The sequence below is a fragment of the Littorina saxatilis genome, linkage group LG5, assembly GCF_037325665.1.
Source record: "Littorina saxatilis isolate snail1 linkage group LG5, US_GU_Lsax_2.0, whole genome shotgun sequence".
NCBI classification, from domain to species: Eukaryota; Metazoa; Mollusca; class Gastropoda; order Littorinimorpha; family Littorinidae; genus Littorina; species Littorina saxatilis.
The window spans coordinates 14,522,817-14,543,069 of record NC_090249.1 but is presented as its reverse complement, the minus strand read 5'-3'; the positions used below and the strand labels follow the sequence as shown (position 1 = coordinate 14,543,069).

General features: G+C 40.0%; 2 protein-coding genes across 5 annotated transcripts in view; both read left to right on the top strand.

Moving 5' to 3' along the window:
• The window catches only part of LOC138966367 (uncharacterized), a 101,206-nt gene extending 85,128 nt beyond the window's left edge, over positions 1–16,078 (top strand). For 3 of the 4 annotated variants that reach the window (XM_070338575.1, XM_070338571.1, XM_070338574.1), the window contains 5 exons: positions 1,300–1,714; positions 2,005–2,069; positions 3,177–3,327; positions 10,503–10,587; positions 12,510–16,078. In XM_070338575.1, the coding sequence (XP_070194676.1) occupies positions 1,300–1,714; positions 2,005–2,069; positions 3,177–3,327; positions 10,503–10,587; positions 12,510–12,599 (806 nt within the window). In that variant the 3' untranslated portion in view covers positions 12,600–16,078. The remainder of the gene's footprint in view (positions 1–1,299; positions 1,715–2,004; positions 2,070–3,176; positions 3,328–10,502; positions 10,588–12,509) is intronic. The other variant, XM_070338572.1, reaches the window with a different exon arrangement.
• On the top strand, positions 3,968–8,788 carry LOC138966377 (uncharacterized). The gene is made up of 2 exons (XM_070338595.1): positions 3,968–5,251; positions 6,923–8,788. The coding sequence occupies exon 1, from the start codon at positions 4,155–4,157 to the stop codon at positions 5,238–5,240; it is 1,086 nt and encodes a 361-aa protein (XP_070194696.1). The 5' UTR covers positions 3,968–4,154; the 3' UTR covers positions 5,241–5,251; positions 6,923–8,788.
• Positions 16,079–20,253: the final 4,175 nt, after the last annotated feature.

Below are 20,253 nucleotides of genomic sequence, written 5' to 3'. Positions count from 1 at the left end.
GGTCAAAATGAGTTCGGCTCATTCTCTCCCTGACCGGACGCTACAGTCCTACGCGAATCTATCAAAACAAAAATACAGAGTTATCTCCCATAGTTATGGTTTTCGCGAGCACTGATCTAAATTTGAGATCAGTTTTCGCGAGACGAAAATGATTGCAGATTGGCCGACTTCGACAGTGATCTCCGTTCTGTTCTTCACAGTTATGATAAAGACATCGTTCTGAGGTCAAAACAAGTCGAAATTTTGGGACTGCTGCCGGAAGGAGACCGTAATAATATGGTTTCATCACTGTCAACTGGTTACAGAAAAAATCGTCTGCTCCAGTGAGCGCCGAAACCAAACGGTTGATTATCACGTGACACTTTTGCCATATTTAGAGTTGTTTGCACAGTAAATACAGCCGCGAAAAATTGCTTGCTTGAAACTGTCTTACATATCAATTCCTTTGTAATTTAAAAATTACAAAACACCATGAAAAATCATTATCGACGATCGCGAATCAACTTATATCAATAATCCATTACAAAAAGCTCTAAATATGTAAAAAAATTGGTTTCCTTGCCAGACAAATGAGACAAATGCCAGACAAGGAAACTCAAGGCATCCTGTCAGGGAGAGAATGAGCCGAACTCATTTTGACCTGAGTTCAGGATGCGCTATAATTATGATTACAACATGGCAGCCAAGCAATACAATCAGCGATTAATGTACAAAACGATTAATTTTGGGAGGGAGGGAGGGAGAGTTCGTTTTCTTTTTTTTTTGCTTGTCGGAAATCTAATTCGAAACTTTGTTTGACTCAGACGCCTAAACAAATAGGGAATCTGAATGGTGATAAAAGAGCAATTTCACTTTTTCTTTAGGACATCTCAGTTACGCACAAGTTTTATTTAGAATAGTGTGTTTTGTTGTTGTTGAGAATCCGTTGTTTTCACGTAACGCCGTCAAGCCTGATTCCGACGCGACGGCCATTTTCTTTTCCCACACTAAGGTCACTCAGTCAGGTATGAGCCGGGATGTGCTCTGTTGTGTCACGTGGATGATTTACGCGTAGTGTGTGTCTGTGACGTCATGAAAGCAAAATCCGCCCAGGCGACCATTTTCCTTCCCCATGCTAAGGTCGCCAAGGCATCTGCTGTAACATGTCATTTATGTGTGTATCACCTCGGTAAAAAATATAGATTATTTATCTTATCTTGTAAGGAAGAAAGAGAACTGGTTTGGACCATAGATAAAAGCATCAAAACGCTATTATTCTCTACCATCCATTATCCATACTTTTCTCTCCCTCGCTTGCAGTGGCACACGCAACAGCAACGGAGCCACCCCCTCCCCAGCCACCTTCCTCCCCCATCCCTCCCCCTCAACCCCACCCTAACCCGCAACCTTACCCTCAACCCCAGTCTTACCCTCAACCTCACTCTTACCCACAACCCCACCCTCCCGAAGATCACGAAGTCCATTTCGACAAGCTGAGCCAAGACACCTGCTCGGACACCATCTGTACCATCAACCTCCACCACCCGTTCTCGGAGAGCCATTTCCTCGAGCGAAAGGTGCCCAAGTCTAACATGTGGCTGGCTGGGGGGAGGGACCTGTTCTGGGAGAAGCTGAACACCCGTCCCAACTCGGGCTACACCCCCGGCTGGAAGGTGGGGCTTCCTGACAGCATGAAGCACCGCCCCAAATCGGCTGCTGACATTGTGATGAAAAGGTTAGAATGACACCAAACACACACACACACACACACACACACACATATACGCACGCGCGCACGCGCACACACACACATATACGCACGCGCGCACACACACACACACACACACACTTAAACCAGCCACACCAATGAAAACAGACAATGGTCACATGGACAGTTGGAGAGACAAGACAGGCACTCATTATACGTGCGTACGCAGAGGTACGCACTCACGCACAGACACACACTTACTCACACAATTACTCACTCACCCACTCTCTCTCTCACACTCTATCATTCCATTGCAGACGTCCGAAAACATCAGCACCACATACACCATCTTCCAACAGAAAGGAGCCTCCTGTATTGCTTGGTGAGTTGCGCTGCTTCAGATTTTTTGTGTGATCATTGTGATGGAATATATACTTGCAGATCCGTGGAAAGATTCTTTTTTTCTCGTGTTAACCTTTGTTTTGAAGACTTTTGATCTGTCTAGTCTTTTAAAAACATACGACAGCGATTGACCTCAAAATTCGACTTCGCTAATATTTTGATGATATTTTGTCTGTGATATTTTGATCTGTGATATTTTCAGAGTGTGTTGCAACATGTGTTTAAAAATAGAGAAATCTACCAGACTGACTTTATGATATAGAATGTTGAATATGATGACGTGAATCTTTTCATTCAAGCACATGGCAGTGTTCATATACTGCTTTCACAGATGAGAAAAATTATTTGGGTGTATGTAATGAGTATACATCATTGCTTGGATTGTTTCAAAGAAGGTGGTCTCCTTTTTATACGTTCCTTATATAATTATACCTGGGGGTCTGGAGGCTACGTTGGTAGAGCAGTGGATTTATAATCATCTGGTCACAGGTTCGAATCCAAAAAGGGACAGACAGACTTACAGATGATATTTATGTCCCCTCCCGGTGTTACCCCCGTGGCTTGTAAAAGACCTGTTAGTTTGCCAGAAGTGACTACACCTAAACACAGACACACCGGGGTAGCTTTTGTCAGTTGCTGCTACTGTCCAGTGGAAGAAGCCACCCGAATTTCCAAGCAATGGGAGGATGAAGTATTAAATTGCAGGCCATATTCTAAAGCCTGCCCTTAACTGGGCGAAGTCGACTACGCGAGGTGTACTTCGCAAAGCTGGCCGCACAAAGCTTCAGCACTAAGTTTTCCGTAAAAAGACTTCGCAAAGCTGGCCGCACAAAGCTTCAGCACTAAGTTTTCCGTAAAAAGACTTCGCAAAGCTGGCCGCACAAAGCTTCAGCACTAAGTTTTCCGTAAAAAGACTTCGCAAAGCTGGCCGCACAAAGCTTCAGCACTAAGTTTTCCGTAAAAAGACTTCGCGAAGTCTTCACGAAGTCGACTTCGGGCCCAACTAAGGACCACCTTTAGCGCTAGTCTCCAGGTAGCTCTGAACGAAGTGGATGAGACAATAAACGACTAACAACAACATTTGCAGGCACGACCCTGAACGACCTGGTGAACTTTCCCGAGGACAGGCACTTCCCAGGAACCCCTCACAGCTACACGATGCCGCGGCGTTACAACTCGCAGCGCAGTGTCTACGACGAAGACCCTCTCCCGGGGCCAGTGGCCGAGGAAGTGTATAGGTAGACACATCTCTTGCCTGCATGCTCCTCTTTTGGTGGTGGAATGCGTAAAGGCCCTTCTCCTGACTACGCTGTTTGTGTTGCCCCTGTTTGTTGATTGCTGTATTTGTCTTTCTGTACAGTGTATCAAGTTACTGGATGTTTAAAAATGTGTTAAATGTTATAATTCTGTAGAAAAGAATAACAACAACAAAAACATTAACGATAACGATAATTAGTGTGCTAGGTCAGCTCCTTGTGTAGTATCTGTAGATGGGAAAAGGGTGCTGGTTTCTAGGGTTTGGGTTTAGTAAAGTTAAAGATACTTTGTCTTCTACATTCTTTCTGTCTTTATATTAAGACGGCAAGAACTATGAGATGCCTTTGATCAGCTTTAAGGAAATGTTGTTAGCTACAATATATCATTAACTCGGAACTAACGAACAGATGATCAAGAAAGTACTTAAATATGCTTTATTCGACGCGACGTGTAGGGATCGGACCAAGGGCAGCAATTTCGTTAACTGTCATTGAATGGTCACGTACATCTTGTCTCCCTTGCCAGATAGCACAAGAGTGCGACTCTGCTTGAACTGTGAATTCCATTTCATGCAGTTTACCGAAACTACGGTTTATGTGAGAGTGCGCATGCGCTAGGCTAGCCATATACCCGTATGTGTTATGGCGGCCATGGGCAGCATGTGGGAATTTTCGGCATAAAAAACTTCATTTTCATCCGGAAATCGACGTAACCTGTTGTGTTTTGTGTGTGAAATTGTTTGTTTCTGCTGGACAAAGTAAGTGCTTTATCCTTTATCGTGCCGAGTTCGAAAAAACCGCGAGTCGCGATGACAGAGAAACAAGTAGAGTTGGAACTCGATTCGGACTCAGAATTGAATGACTTGATCCACGCACCCGACACGGGTGGAAAGGAAAAACCACAAACAGTCACTCTACCAATCTCGGATTGGGAAAAGATGAAGAGTCAAAATGAGAAAATTTTGAAGTTTCTAACTATGGTGGTAGACAAAGATGGCGACTCGCCCCAAACGAAACAATCGAAAAAGAGAAAACGTGAAGTCAGTGATGACGAACAATCTGTGGAGACTGGGGATGATTTCGATCACCTTCTTGAAGAAATGTGTAAAACTCAAGCATCAGAATCTCGACCCGAGGCTGAACTGAGCGACCCCAATGAGAGTGAAATTATGAATGAACTGGAGCAAGATTTTGACATTTCTGAGACTCTTGGTGATGAAGTTGCAGATCGAATTGCAAAACTTGTATCAGTGATGGCAAAGGGTCAGATGACCGAAGAAAAGATGAAGCAAAAAGAAAGAGAGTTTAAACGCCCAAAGAACATTGAGACAGGCGTCCCAAAAGTGAATCCCGAAATCTGGGGTTTGATGGAACACAGTGCCAAAACGTATGACTTAAAATCACAACGTCAACAGAAGTTACTGTACACGGCCAACAATGCTCTTGTTGTGGCCTGGGATGTGTCCCTAAAAATGGGGGTTGCCAATGAGGAACAGAAAAAGCTGATCAAAACAATTGCTGAGGCAAGTGGGCTGATACTGAAAACAGCGTATGACATGTCACTGGACAGAAGAGCAAAAATACTGTCTGGACAAAATGTGAACAAGAAATACAGAAAACTGGCATCTTCAAACATACCAGTCACTCAGTGGCTATTTGGGGATGATCTCAAGTCAGCGTGTACTGATATTGACTGTACAACCAAACTTGGGCTTGCCTTTACTCAATCAAGTAGAGGGCAAAAATATTTCCCATCCCGTCAGTATGCACCAAAAAACTCCGAATGGAGAGGAAGAGGAAGGTGGAACTCGAAGAGAGGAGCTCAGTTCAGCGGGAGAGGGAGAAGTCAAGGGAGACCATTCTTCTCCGGCACGACAAGCAGGCAAGCAGAGTAGACAACAAAGAGGTATGTGAAATAAAGAATGCCACATTTGAAGCAGGTAAACTGAAACATTTTGTTCACAATTGGAAGAAATTGACATCTGATTCCTTTATTCTAGATATGGTACAGGGAACAGAAATTCCTTTGAGTGAAGACATTGAGAAGGTGCAAACTCAGCATGAGGCCAAAAATCAAGTTCCTGGTCACTTATTTCAGATAATGGATGCAGAAGTAGAACATCTATTGAGTATGCATGTCATTGAGCCATCAAAACCAGAAGAAGATGAGGTGGTTTCACCTATTTTTCTTGTTGAAAAGCCAGATGGGTCACATCGGCTTATTTTGAACTTGAAAAGATTCAATGAATCCGTTGAGTACGAACATTTTAAAATGGATAACTTGTCAACTGCTACACAAATGATGACTAAAGACTGTTATATGGCCTCAGTTGATCTTAGACACGCTTACTATTCAGTTCCTGTCAAACATCAGTTCAGAAAGTTTCTAAAATTCAGATGGCGTGAACAAATGTTTCAGTATACATGCTTTCCAAATGGTTTGAGTAACTGTCCAAGGTACTTCACAAAGCTGCTAAAACCAGTGTATGCAAAGTTGAGGGCACAAGGTTTTCTGTCTACCTCATACATTGATGATTGTTATTTACAGGCAGACACAGTTGAAGAATGTGAAGTGAATGTCAGTGAGACAGTAAAACTCTTTGAATCTCTTGGTTTCACAATACATGATGACAAATCTGTTCTCAATCCAAGCAAACGGTTAAAATACCTTGGGTTTTGGTTGAATTCTGAAGATATGACTGTATCACTTCCAGAGCAAAAAAGGCAGAATATAAAGGCAGCCTGTTACAGACTCAAGGGAAAGAAAAGAATCAGAATCAGAGAACTGGCTCAAGTCATTGGAATGTTGGTTGCCACTTTTCCTGCTAATAGGTGGGGACCTCTGTATTTCAGACAGTTAGAAAAAGACAAGTCTGATGCCCTTAAAGTAGCAAAAGGAAATTTTGAGTCTTTAGCTAATCTATCTGACAATGCTTGTTCAGAGTTAGACTGGTGGATTGAGAACATTGATGAGTCATACCATACAGTGCAAAATGCATGCCATGACATAACAATCCAGACTGATGCTTCTTCTACAGGAGGTTGGGGCGCAGTGTGTGGAGACCTGAAAACAGGGGGACGATGGTCAATGAATGAAAGAGCTTTTCATATAAATGTGCTTGAATTACTGGCAATAGAATATGCACTGAAAAGTTTCAAAGCAAAACTCACAGGGAGACATGTCTTGGTGTTATCAGATAACACTTGTGCTATTGCCTACATAAAGAATATGGGAGGATCACATTCACATGAATGTAATGCGTTGGCAAAAAGAATCTGGATTTGGTGTAAAGATAATTTGATTTGGTTATCTGCTACACATATTCCTGGGAAATGTAACACTGAAGCAGATATGCAGTCACGTCAGTTCAATGACCGTACAGAATGGAAACTGAATGATGTTGTATTTCATAGGCTTAAAGAGACACTGCTGAATCCAGAAATTGATCTCTTTGCCTCAAGGTTGAATTTTCAGGTAAAACCTTTCATGTCATGGGGACATGATCCAGAAGCGTATGTAGTCGATGCATTTGAACACAACTGGTCAAAATGGCTGATATGCATTTCCTCCTTTCAGTCTGATTCAAAGGGTGCTGATGCAGTGGAGGAGAGACCGGGCAGACGGCATGCTGATTGTTCCCCTGTGGCCAACAGCGGTGTGGTTTCCCCAGCTTCTGCGGTTGCTAGTCCAGGAACCTGTGATTCTTCCGAAAGGGAAACGTCTTCTGACTTTACCACACAGCAATGCAGCACATCCACTTCAGAGAAAACTACGTCTCCTGGCTTGTGTCTTATCAGGCAATCTCTCGAGACACGAGGCCTTCATGGAAAGACTCAAAGCATCATCTGTGCTTCATGGAGAAGTACAACCAAGAAACAATATGCCTGTTATCTTGCGAGATGGCGATCCTTTTGTGCTCAACGGTCAAGTGATCCCTTGCGTCCCTCTGTAAATCTAGTGTTAAGTTTTCTCACTGATCTCTTTGAAGCTGGATTAGGTTACAGTGCAATTAATACTGCCAGAAGTGCACTTTCTTCAGTTATTTTGATGTCAGATAAATCTACGATTGGTACTCATCCTTTGGTTGTGAGATTTTTGAAGGGAGTTTTTGAACTCAGGACACCAATGCCAAGGCATTCCAAGATATGGGATGTTGGTGATGTTTTGAAATACTTTAAGACTCTTCCAGACAATGCTCAGCTTTCATTGAAAGACATAACGCTGAAAGTATCGGCTTTACTTTTGTTGGCATCTGCTCAAAGGGTGCAAACGCTTCATTTGATGAACCTAGAATCTGTTTGTTTTTTTAGAGAATAAATGTGTTATTTACATGTCAGAAAAGTTGAAACACACAAGACCTGGCTATCATCAGCAAAATTTAGATTTACCAGTATATACTGTGGATGAGCAAGTTTGTGTAGTCAAGTGCTTGAAAGAATACATTGAACGCACAAAGAAACTGAGAGTTGATCAGAGCGGTAAACTGTTGTTGTGTTACAAACCGCCTCATGAACCAGCATCAAGGGACACAATTTCTCGCTGGTTACGGACAGTATTAGCGAGAGCTGGATTGTCAAGTTATACACCACACAGCTTCAGATGTGCAGCGTCATCAGCAATGAAGAGGTCAGGTGTACCTCTTGGTGATATTCTCAAAGCAGCTGGTAATTGGACCAATGCAAAAACATTCAAACAATTCTATGACAAACCATTGCAGAGTCAGATGAAAAAGAACACAATCTTGAATTACTATGGAAAGAAAAGTGTGTAGACAAGTACTGTTGTGAAAGAAAACTTTATTGCAAAAAAGCATTGATGAATTTATTATTTGATGCACAAATGTCACAGAAAAAGGGTGAAGTACAGTTGTAAAAGAAAACTTTCTTGATGCAGAAAGCATTAATGGTTTTGTTTTTTGATACAAAAGTGTCATTGATTTGAAATGTGCAGTAGATTGTTTCGAGTATTCTGAATATACTCATACCTCTGCTACTTTTAGAATTAATAAAGTTATCAGAACAAGAAACATTTATCTTCTAAAATGTGAGTGAATCAATGAATGTTGAAATGGAAGTTTGACAACAACAACTTTGAAGTCTCACATAAACCGTAGTTTCGGTAAACTGCATGAAATGGAATTCAAAACATAAACGAGTACTTACCAAGTCGAAGTTTGTGTAGAATTCCATGATGCAGTTTACAGGAACGGAGGGATATGTGCCCTCCCTCAATAAAACCCACCCTCTGTTTACAACTTAACTTTTGTTGTTGTAAAACTTTGTAGATCATCAAAGAGTATATATGGTTTACGCTTTGATGATCTATGCTGTAAAATATGGCTAGCCTAGCGCATGCGCACTCTCACATATCCCTCCGTTCCTGTAAACTGCATCATGGAATTCTACACAAACTTCGACTTGGTAAGTACTCGTTTATGTTTTGAATTATCTCTGATTCTGTCATTTTCTTCTTCACATTTTAAGAAATGAAATTGAGAATTAATTCGGTCAAAAGAATTTGTTTGGCTGTTGTAGTGTAATTTATTGTTCAAATGTGCTAAGAGAACGCCTTATTGCACATTTCTAGAATGTTCTATTTGCATTTGATGATTTAAAGTGATTTAAGCTTGCATTTCTGAATATTTGTTTGAAATGTTTTAATTTCTTGTTTTGCCCCATCCTATTCTCTTTTATTCTTTAACTGAGGTATTGCCAAAAACTGTTAACTCAGTGTCAGTGTTTTTGAATGTGTGTTTGCTTTTGGAGGCATTTTGCATTGTTTTGTTAAATGTTGTTTTGGGTCAAATGGCATGTACTTTTCGTGGTTGTTCATCGTGTCGCCTAAATAACCAAAGATAAATGGATCTGTGACATTGTTATTGCGTTATCTCACATGATGTGATGAGTAGACTGAAGAATAACCATGAAACTGGATTTGGTTGTGGATGTATTTGATGTTTCTTTTATATTTTATAACTTGTGCAGTTCATTTGGAATTTCAAAATTACAAAAAAACAAAGATAGAAGGGTTGCCCCTGTGTATTACAAACTGTATTAAAATATGTGGGACCTTCCTTCTAACATCTAGCTTCTCTGCCTCACTCCTGGAGTTGGTTATGGCAAAGGCATGATATTTGTTGTATTTAGCCTTAAAATGGGGCATTGATTAGGCCCACATTTGACAGAGGTACAAAGCTTTACACGTGCAGCTAGCTTTGCTTTTTTTTTTCTTTATTTGGTGTTTAACGTCGTTTTCAACCGTTCAAGGCTATATCGCGACGGGGAAAGGGGGGGGAGATGGAATAGAGCCACTTGTTAATTGTTTCTTGTTCACAAAAGCACAAATCAAAAATTGCTCCAGGGGCTTGCAACGTAGTACATTATATGACCTTACTGGGAGAATGCAAGTTTCCAGTACAAAGGACTTAACATTTCTTACATACTGCTTGACTAAAATCTTTACAAAAATTGACTATATTCTATACAAGAAACACTTAACAATGGTAAAAGGAGAAACAGAATCCGTTAGTCGACATGCTGGGGAGCATCGGGTAAATTCTTCCCCCTAACCCGCGGGGGGTAGCTAGCTTTGCTCGTTGCCCCAAAGAGCATAGCATACCATTGTTAGGTTGTGCCTGGGGAATGCGATTGTTTGTCTCTTTGACCTCTGTTTACCGTGTCTACACTTATGAAGTAAGTTATCTGTTATCAGCTATCAGTAAGTAAGTTACGAGGTAAATTATATCAGCTATCTGTTACCCTAGCTGCTAAATTATTACAGATAAACAGAATCAATGATTCAGAGTTCTTCTATTATTAGCTCACAAACAAAGCACTGCTTCAATAGAACACACTAATTACTTAATTTTTTGTTGTTGTGTTTTATCATTGTATGATGCTTGATTTTGCATGCCGTTACATTTGTATACCCGGTCACTGTCTTGTAATGATGCATTATATATCTATGCACTCTGATGCACATGTGCACACTTATGTCTATTCCTGAAGCTTTCATCTGGCTATGGTGCATTTTTTGCAAAGCTTATTCCACCATATCCTCCTTTTGACCTTGTACCCTTGACCGTGACGTCCTTGTTACTTTTTACCCTTGACCCCTTCTGGTGTGACCTTGACCTTGCTGTGATGTATCCATGAAGGCCGGTGCCGGTTGAAAAACCTAAGATACTGAGGACACTGGCTGAGTGGTATGGAGTCCTGCCTGGTAGGAATTCATTTGTGAAGGTTTGTGACTAACAATGATATAGTTTATAGAACTTTGCTATTCTCACAAACACATGCCAAATTTTTGTACATGTTTGATCTTTTTCTTTTGTTTAAATAAGTTTTGTTCAGCTATCTATTTATTTTTTTTATTGAGTCACTTGAGAAAAAGTGACTCTATGTAATCGGTCAGTGTTAGTCTGTCCGGCCGGCCGGCCGTCCGGCCGGCCGTCCGGCCGGCCGTCCGTAGACACCACCTTAACGTTGGACTTTTCTCGGAAACTATCAAAGCGATCGGGCTCATATTTTGTTTAGTCGTGACCTCCAATGACCTCTACACTTTAACGATGGTTTCGTTGACCTTTGACCTTTTTCAAGGTCACAGGTCAGCGTCAAAGGAAAAATTAGACATTTTATATCTTTGACAAAGTTCATCGGATGTGATTGAAACTTTGTAGGATTATTCTTTACATCAAAGTATTTACATCTGTAGCCTTTTACGAACGTTATCAGAAAAACAAGGGAGATAACTAGCCTTTTCTGTTCGGCAACACACAACTTAACGTTGGGCTTTTCTCGGAAACTATAAAAGTGACCGGGCTCAAATTTTATGTGAACGTGACTCATTGTGTTGTGAATAGCAATTTCTTCCTGTCCATCTGATGCCTCATATAATATTCAGAACTGCGAAAGTGACTCGATCGAGCGTTTGCTCTTCTTGTTTTTTTTATTTTGATAAAGTTTTGTTCATAGTTAGTGTGGCATCTCTTATTTTATGCCTGTTTTCTAAATTTTTTTTAGATTAGGATAAAACATTACAAATGTGGCTGAAAATGATCATTTGTTCTTTTATGGCAACAGGAAGTTCTCTTAAGTTTTGGATATGATCTGGCAGTGATGATGCTTTGCTAAGTCAGAATGAAAAACAACCCAGAAAAATCCTGAATTCTCGAGTGCTTCTGGTATGGTCCGTTTCCAAAGGATTGTTAACAGTTCAATAATTCACCACATGGACTTTTTTGTTAACAGTGCCAAGTTTTTATTAATATGTGAAAAAGGAATAAGAAGTCTCTCTTCCAACAACATAGCAGCTTGTTGACATGATAGGATTTCATCTTCTCTTTACTGCCAAGTTTCAAGACTTTTGGCGTGTTAACATCTTTGTTCCTTAAAATCTGAATTTTTTTAAATTCTTAATACAATATCACGTCATGCTAGTAATTAAGAACGATTAAAAAAATGTGCGTTTGGCATATTTTGAGGAGCTTTAATATTATAGTTTTGGAATGCTTCAATGTAACAACCTCTGGAAGAGTTCTAACTGCAATGAAGTTATTCTATACATCTCACTTTGTCGGGATCTGTGTTTGGTGCCTGGTTCGTATGTGGTGGTGGAAACATGTCTGCATGCTGTAGATTATATCTCCTCTGCTCTAATATATTCAAACTCCCTCTTAACTCTTCTCTTTCGTTTAACGTTTTTAGCCAGCTCTTTGTCTAAACAGTGCTGACATTCTTTTATTCTTTGATATTAAAATAGTTTGACTTTGACAGACCTGTACTTCAATTTTTACACACACGCAGTTTCGTTCAACACACACTTGCACATGTATTATACGATATCTAAAAGGAACATTGAATTCAATTTTGTAGTTATACAGTATTTTTAGATTTAGAAACACGCTGTGCGGGCACAAAAGCCTTCTCATGCAGTTAAGTGCATATTTTTGCCAATATCTCTCGAGTTTGGTGAGATTTGTACGTGTGCCTTCCTTTTTGTAGATTGCATAAATTCTTGACCATCAACTGACACTGCTTTTTTGTGACTAAAGGTATTTATTCTAAATATGTGTGTGGTATCCGAGAAGATTTAATCATCTTCTTGTATCAGCCCTACAATTCAGAGCTTTGCATTAAGATACTGCTGGAATGTTTTGTTGCAGCCCTCTCAAAGTGTTGTCATATCAACGCTCACAGTATGCGTCAACCAACGGCGGCTGCCTCCCTTGTCTGTACGAGAACTATCTGGATGACCTGGACTACGAATCGTACTACACACCCACCTGCAACACACCCACACAGGATTAAAAAACGAGTCGTACTACACACCCACCTGCAACACACCCACACAGGATTAAAACACGATTCGTACTACACACCCACCTGCAACACACCCACACAGGATTAAAAAACGAGTCGTACTACACACCCACCTGCAACACACCCACACAGGATTAAAACACGATTCGTACTACACACCCACCTGCAACACACCCACACAGGATTAAAACACGATTCGTACTACACACCCGGACCCACCTGTAACACACCCACACAGGATTAAAACACGATTCGTACTACACACCCACCTGTAACACACCCACAGAGGATTAAAACACGATTCGTACTACACACCCACATGCAATGTACCCACCAAATACTGAAAACAAATTAACTGGCTTAGCGGAATTTCACTTGCTTGCAGCACATGTATATGAAGGAGCCAGCTTGATGGATGTTCATTAGTCAATTCCGTACAGGATTAGACATGGGCCACGAGTGGTACCTTAGTAATACTTGTGCAGGTCGGCAGCACACCACACTGGATTGGATGTTGACCAACGATACACATACATCTTCAATTTAACTAAATTCCAATCTATTTAATATAACTTTATTATCTGAATTTAGAACAAACAGAAATGTTTCTTTTGGCTCGTACACAGAGATGTACAGTAACATCTATAAACAGAGACAGAATCTTATATAAACGTACGTGCAGCCCGTCCGTAATTGATTACGCATGAACTAGGCAATTTAAGAATAATTTAGTTTGCAAATATAGACCTGATTTAGATGTTAAAGATTTAGAAGCAGTCTGGATTGAAACGAAATTGAATCAGGAGACAATTCTTGTTGGTTCCTTTTACAGACCTCCAAATTCAACCGGCGTAGATTTTTTTAAGTTGGTCGACCAGTCAATTAGAACGGTTGGCAATTTACCCCACACATATTTTGTTCTTGGAGATTTTAATTCTGATTACAGTAATAATCCCTCCACTCACTTATTAGATATTATTTTTCTGATTAATTTACAGCAATTGGTTGAATTCCCTACCCGCATAACCGAAATTTCCAAAACTTGTATCGATTTGATTCTAACAGCAAGTACGGACATTGTTGATGAGGTCTTGGTCCTGCCACCAGTTTGTAGTGATCACTCAGTTCCATTACTGAAGTTGAAAAATCACATTCCGAAAGAGAATAGATTTAAACGTGTTATTTTTGATTATAATAAATTAAACGTTGATGCATTAACGATTGAATTACAGAACGTTAATTGGATAGAGATCGCGAGTCAAGATTAGCAAAGAAATGTATGCCTGTTAAAATGGTAACTGTGCGTGAAAACGATGCCCCCTGGTTAACATCAGACATATTGAAATTACGGAATAAGAAAAGAGTTGTTCATACAATAGCAGCTCGTTTGGATACACCCGATGCCTGGGAAAACTTTTGCAATATCCGCAACGATTACACAGATGCTATACGAACCCGGAAATTAGAATATTTAAAAGAAATTGACGGTCGAGTATCAGAAATGAATAACTTCGGGACAAAAAGTTGGTGGAAATTAGTTAAATCGTTCTTGGCGAAAAGAGGTTCAAACGCTGACGCAATTCCACCCTTAATATTTGATGGTGTAACACATTATGTAAATGAAGAAAAAGCAACACTCTTCAATAATTTCTTTGTTGAACAGTCAAAATTACCAGATGATGATGACAACGTTCATGACGTTGACAGATTAGATAGTGTTGTGGACGAGATCAGCTCGTTACTCCCCCGTATCGCTACTCCCCCGGCTCGTTACTCCCCCGGCTCGTTACTCCCCCGTATCGCTATTCCCCCGGATCGCTACTCCCCCGGCTCGTTACTCCCCCGTACACAGAAAATGACTGGATAACCCTGTGATAGTAAGTTGGCATGAAATATTGTCCAGCTGTTTTGTTTGTTTCTTTGTTTGTTTATCCAGACAATTTCTCCGGAAAAACAATATTTCATGGTAACTTAATATCACAGACCTAGGGTTATCCAGTAATTTTCTGTGTACGGGGGAGTAACGTAACAGTAACAGTTTATGATGGAGTTAAATAATATTTTTTTCAAATTTCTTTGGGATGGAAAAAGAGATAAAATTAAAAGAACTACGGTCACCCAATCCAATGAAGATGGAGGATTAAAGATGGTTGACGTGAAATGTTTTCTGTCATCTCTAAAAATTGTTTGGTTAAAAAGAGTTGTTGGTCTTACGGGATTAATATCAAGATTATTGTTTAAAGCATGTCCATCTGTTATACCATGAGAGGAGAGGAGTTTGCAAATGTTTTGATGTAGAGAATGGAAAACCCGTTTTGGACCGATGTTTTTAAACATTATAAGAAACTACATGGAAAATGTGACCCTACAACCTTTAACGATTTTGTTTCAGAATGTTTACATTATAATGTTAATATTCGCAGAGATAAAAAGGACAGTGTACATTCAAAACTGGATTGAGAATGATGGTGAAATTCGCACAAAGCATATGTGACACAATCAGGGTATGTGTTTTAAACCATTGAAAATGTTAATTGTAATTTACAGCGGTTTTTGCTGTAGACGACGTTTGTGTATGTTAAACTGAGTGTGCTGTTATGATGTGTATGGCATATGAAATAATTGGGACATCATCATTGAGTATACACAATGCCAAAACAACTGCTGCAGTATTACAGTTGACAATATCTACCAAAACATCATTATTATGCATGTTTAGTACGTCGGTAGAGGTATTTGTTGACTGTATTTTTTTTAAACTTTTAGTCACGAATGTATTTTGTTGCAATTAGTAAAGTTTCTAAAGTTTGAATACTGAAGAAAAAAACCTGTCCGTGTCCATCTGCTATTTATAAACTTTTTATCAAACATACACTGCAGAATTGTTCTGGATTATAACCCTGGATAGGAAGATTTTGTAGCCTATGAAAATGTCGTTTTATTTGAGATGATGAAGTTGTTGAAATCATTTTGTCTTGATTTTGTACGCTTGATAGGAAGCCTTATTTTCTGAAGGGTTAATTTTGTGTGTGTGATGAAATTAATGTCATGTATCGTGTTTTCAGTCGGCGGCTTCGTAAAGCCTTTGGTCACAGAAAAACTGACGATTTTATCAGCATTTGTTTACTGTTGTTATAGGAGATGAGAATTCACAATTTTTAGATAATGATATTGTGTAAAACCTGATGTAAAATACAGTATTACAACAATGTACAGCGTAGATAGGGGGCCAGTTTAAGAGCCAAGATTTGAATGTTGAACTTAAACCTGACCTTTTGGCTGACTGACTTTTGTCTAAACCACATTTGCCAACAATTTGTCTGTCATAACGTTTACAACGTATGTCTTTGTATAATGAGGACATTTTTGTACAAAAGAAACATTTTGTAATAAAATCGATATTTATTTTTTAGATGCATTCCGTCCATTTGTTTGCATGCTGTCTAGTTCTGTTTTCATTTTGTGTAATTTTTTTTAGATTAGTAAGATTGAGAGATATATGTTTGAAGTTTCTTTTACGGTTAACACAACACAGAGTTTGTACTTTCGTTAGAGAATTTCTTGGTTAATTATTTTATTGTGTTTTTAATTGTTTAGTGTTTATAAATGTTCTGTTTTTCAGCATGTAGTTTTTGTGTGTGTTGTAAGCGCAAACAGCAATTCTTAAGTGTGTAATGTTAGTTTTTTCACATAAATGTTTCCTTACTTCTTTTGTGTTCGTGGACTGCTATTTCCACGTTCACCTGTGTGTGTGTGTGTGTGTGTGTGTGTGTGTGTGTGTGTGTGTGTGTGTGTGTGTGTGTTGGGCGTTTACGTGTATCGTCGTTTTCTTACCTTCAATTGAGGCAGTCAACCTACTGTTTTCGTGGTGGGGGAATTCTGTCGAAAATATATATGTAAAGGAAGTATCAACCAAGAAAGACGATAGCTTATTTTGAAGTTCGATAGTCCCCCCCCCCCCTCCACATCCCCCAAGCCATCACCACCACTCTCACCTCTTTCTAAACACGATAGCTCCCGACTTCCAACTTCCTACGTATCTGATCTGTTTATAACTTTTTTGAACTTTGAAAAAAATGGTTTAATGGAAGAAACGTAACGTAACTTTGAAACGCATTGTTGACGGAGCATATAACAGCTTGCTCTCGACACTTTCCTTCAAATGGAAGTTGATATGTCTATTAAGGATGTGGGTGTTTTAAAAGTAAATAAATAATTATGGTTTTTTTTTTTTTAACCAAAGCAAAGTTAAAGCAACGTCGACCGCTCTGAGACCACAACAGCGACCATTGACGCCGACGCCATAACGAGCTTCATTAGTGTCTTCTTCTCCATTAGCGGCGGCGCCCGCGACCTTTTCATGGATCCCCGCTGGCTTAGCTGCAAGCTTGTCACGCTCAGTACGCAGACGAGAAAGCTGTCATGCCTAATGCTGGCCAGACGAGAGAGAGAGAGAGAGAGGGAGAGAGAGAGCGAGCGAGAGCCAACCCGCAGTGGATTTCGGTGTTTTTTCCACATCTTTCTTCCTGGCACGCACGGATTATGTTTTCAGCGGCTGGAATTTGCTTGTTCAGTACTTTTTTGATTCTCTTATTTTTTTTAAATTAAGCGAGAACAGTGACAGGGAAGTCACGAACAGTCGCAGACACACAGAGAAAGATCATGCATGCACGTACATTCAGAGAGAGAGAGAGAGAGAGAGAGAGAGAGAGAGAGAGAGAGAGAGAGAGAGAGAGAGAGAGAGAGAGAGAGAGAGAGTACTTTCCACAGAATCTCGACTTTTTTATTTCTGGGTTGTGATCACTGGCAGAGAGACAGACAGACGGACAGACAGACAGACACACACCCTCGCTTTTACACTGACTAACTGCCAATTCAAGGACATACAGACAGACAGCCTGAGACTGACGGACAGACGTATACAATCACTGCGGCTGTAGACAGAAACATTGACAGACAAGCAGACAGACAAACACGGCAAGCCAACGACACTTTTCCAACACCATCCATATCATCGAGAGAAAAAACACTCATCCGATATCCACGGATCTGAACTCTTTTTCCATTTTTACATTTAGTCAAGTTTTTGACATATAAAAAGTTTTCTCGTAAGAAATAACATACAAGCATTAAAGCAATTCATAGACAACGACCACATATAGTTATATAAGATAATCTAGAATTTTTTTTTAAAAAGATGAAAAAACACGTAAGATAAGTAATAGACACATAGTTACACATAAAAAGTCTGACAATAAAACAGAACTCAAAAACAGAAGCAAAAGGAAGTTAGAGTTCTAGATGGTCAGTGGGTCAGAGTCCAACAACAACAACAACAACAACAACAACAACAGCAACAACAACAAATGATCCCCTGCTGTTGATGGTTGTCTTCTAATTCAAAGTTTCAAACGGCAATATGAGTTTTTTTCTTCGGAGAAACGAAAACAGTAACAATTACCTTTTCTTAACGATGTTTCAAACAGCAACATCAGCTCTGACGCGACCATGCAAGACGCAGGCTTTTGTGGTAATCGTGTGTGTTTGTGTGAGGGTGGGAAGACATCAGCTAGGACAAAGCAGAGTAACCAGCAATGAATATCCGCTGCTGTGTTTAATTACCCTCAGGTATATTAGTACATACAACACATTTTTTTAACAGCAGTAACGAAGGGAATATATAAGAAGAAAGAAAGAAAATATCAAGACAACCTCATTCCAAGATGAACATGCTATGTATTATAAAGAAACTGGGTCTGTTTGTGAGAGTCAGACATCTTACATCACTGCACAGGATAAACGACACTCGGGTTCGAGACTTGCCGGGTACCATTCACTTGTTATCACGTGGCTGAAAATTACAACAAACATACGAGTACTTACCTTGTGCATAGACCAAGTAGCCTGGACCGCCAACTCGTCACGTGACCCTTCGAGGTTACGACTCTCGACTTTCAGGGGCGCGTTGCGTCCGGTTTGAAAGGCCAGCGATTCGAAGACAGTGAAAATAAAGCACGCCCCAGTTATTTGTGACAATGGGAGGTGACAATGAACTGGATTTTCCAAAACTCCAAACTAAACTTAACAAAACACATCGAAAAACATGTTCCATATGCACTTTTGCTGAGTTTATTTTAACATTTTCAGAACTTACCTCAGCAACTTCGTCCATGTTTACAATCGACACCGGATATCACGTCCCCCTGATTTCTGAAAGGCTTGTTAGCGTAGGTTCCTAAATGCGAGAGGCCGCTACCTCGTAATAGAGAGAAAGAGCGGAGAGAGAGCTAGTTGGCGGTCCAGGATAAATGGTCTATGCCTTGTGTAAGTTGAAGCTTGTTTCGGATTTGGCCGATACATGTTACAGGAACGTTTATGTCAAGTAATAGAAGAACGCGCATGCGCAAGGTCACTCGTCAGAACATTTATAATACGTACAACATGTACACTAATAATTATTCTCCGTCAATAGAACTAGACTATAACGTAACCCAAGGGCTGGGATTTTTATTTCCACAGAATAAGGGTGGGACTTGACATAAACGTTCCTGTAACATGTATCGGCCAAATCCGAAACAAGCTTCAACTTACACAAGGTAATTACTCGCATGTTTGTGGTAATTTAGCCTCAACATGCCAGGACGTTTACGTCAAGGAATGTTTAGAGATATGTGTACATGTTTATCCCCACTGTAACCTTCCAAACTGTCAAGTTATATTCTTTGACGAAAGCACTCACCTCAATCTTTCTTGAGAAAAGAGTCCAGTAAGACTTGACCCATGTTAACCGAAGGTGTCTTTATGTAAAAACGGGCAAAGGTGGACTCCGACGACCATCCGGCAGCTTTTATTATGACGTCAATTGGCGTGCCCCTGGCAGCCGCTGCCGACGTACTTGCAGATCTGGTGCTATGAGCCGTGAACAAAGAGGTACCGGTATCCACACCTGCTCTACTCAGAGTGTCTCTAATCCACCGAGCCAGTGTATCTTTGGAAATAGGTCCATGAGGCTTTTGATAACTTACAAACAGTTTATCTGTGTCTTTCAAGTCCTTTGTACGTCGTAAATATTCTTTGAGCGTTGCAATTACACACAGGTTAGGATTTTTGTCAAACGACAATAACTCAATTGGAGCTACATGTTTTCCTTTCTTTGATTGTTTCATCACTGAGTTTATATGAAACACACACTTGTAGCTTGTAAGTTTCATTGACGACAAAGAAAGGGAGTGAATTGTCTGACACCTTTGTCCAGATAGGATAGCGATCAATGTAGCTAACTTGCTTGATAATTCTGCTAAGGCCAAAAAAAATAATAGGTGTGGTTACGGTAACATAGCCACAAAAAAATAGGGTAGGAAGGTAGGCAATCACTTTTTTTTTATTTTTTTTTACTTTTTTTTTCTAATGTGTACAAAGTAAACCTACTTGACAGGGAAATAAGTGTGCGACTCGGGCGCTTTAGCTTTCATTGCGTTTTCTGCACTCGTTTACTTGGTTTTTTTGGTATTTTTTTGACAAATGTAATAAAAAGTTATAGGGTCGGCCCCAAAAAATAGGGTAGGTCGGGTTACCGTAACCACACCT

Excerpts from the sequence above, each read along its gene's own strand:
- LOC138966377 (XM_070338595.1), top strand. The coding sequence starts at position 4,155 with ATGACAGAGAAACAAGTAGAGTTGGAACTCGATTCGGACTCAGAATTG.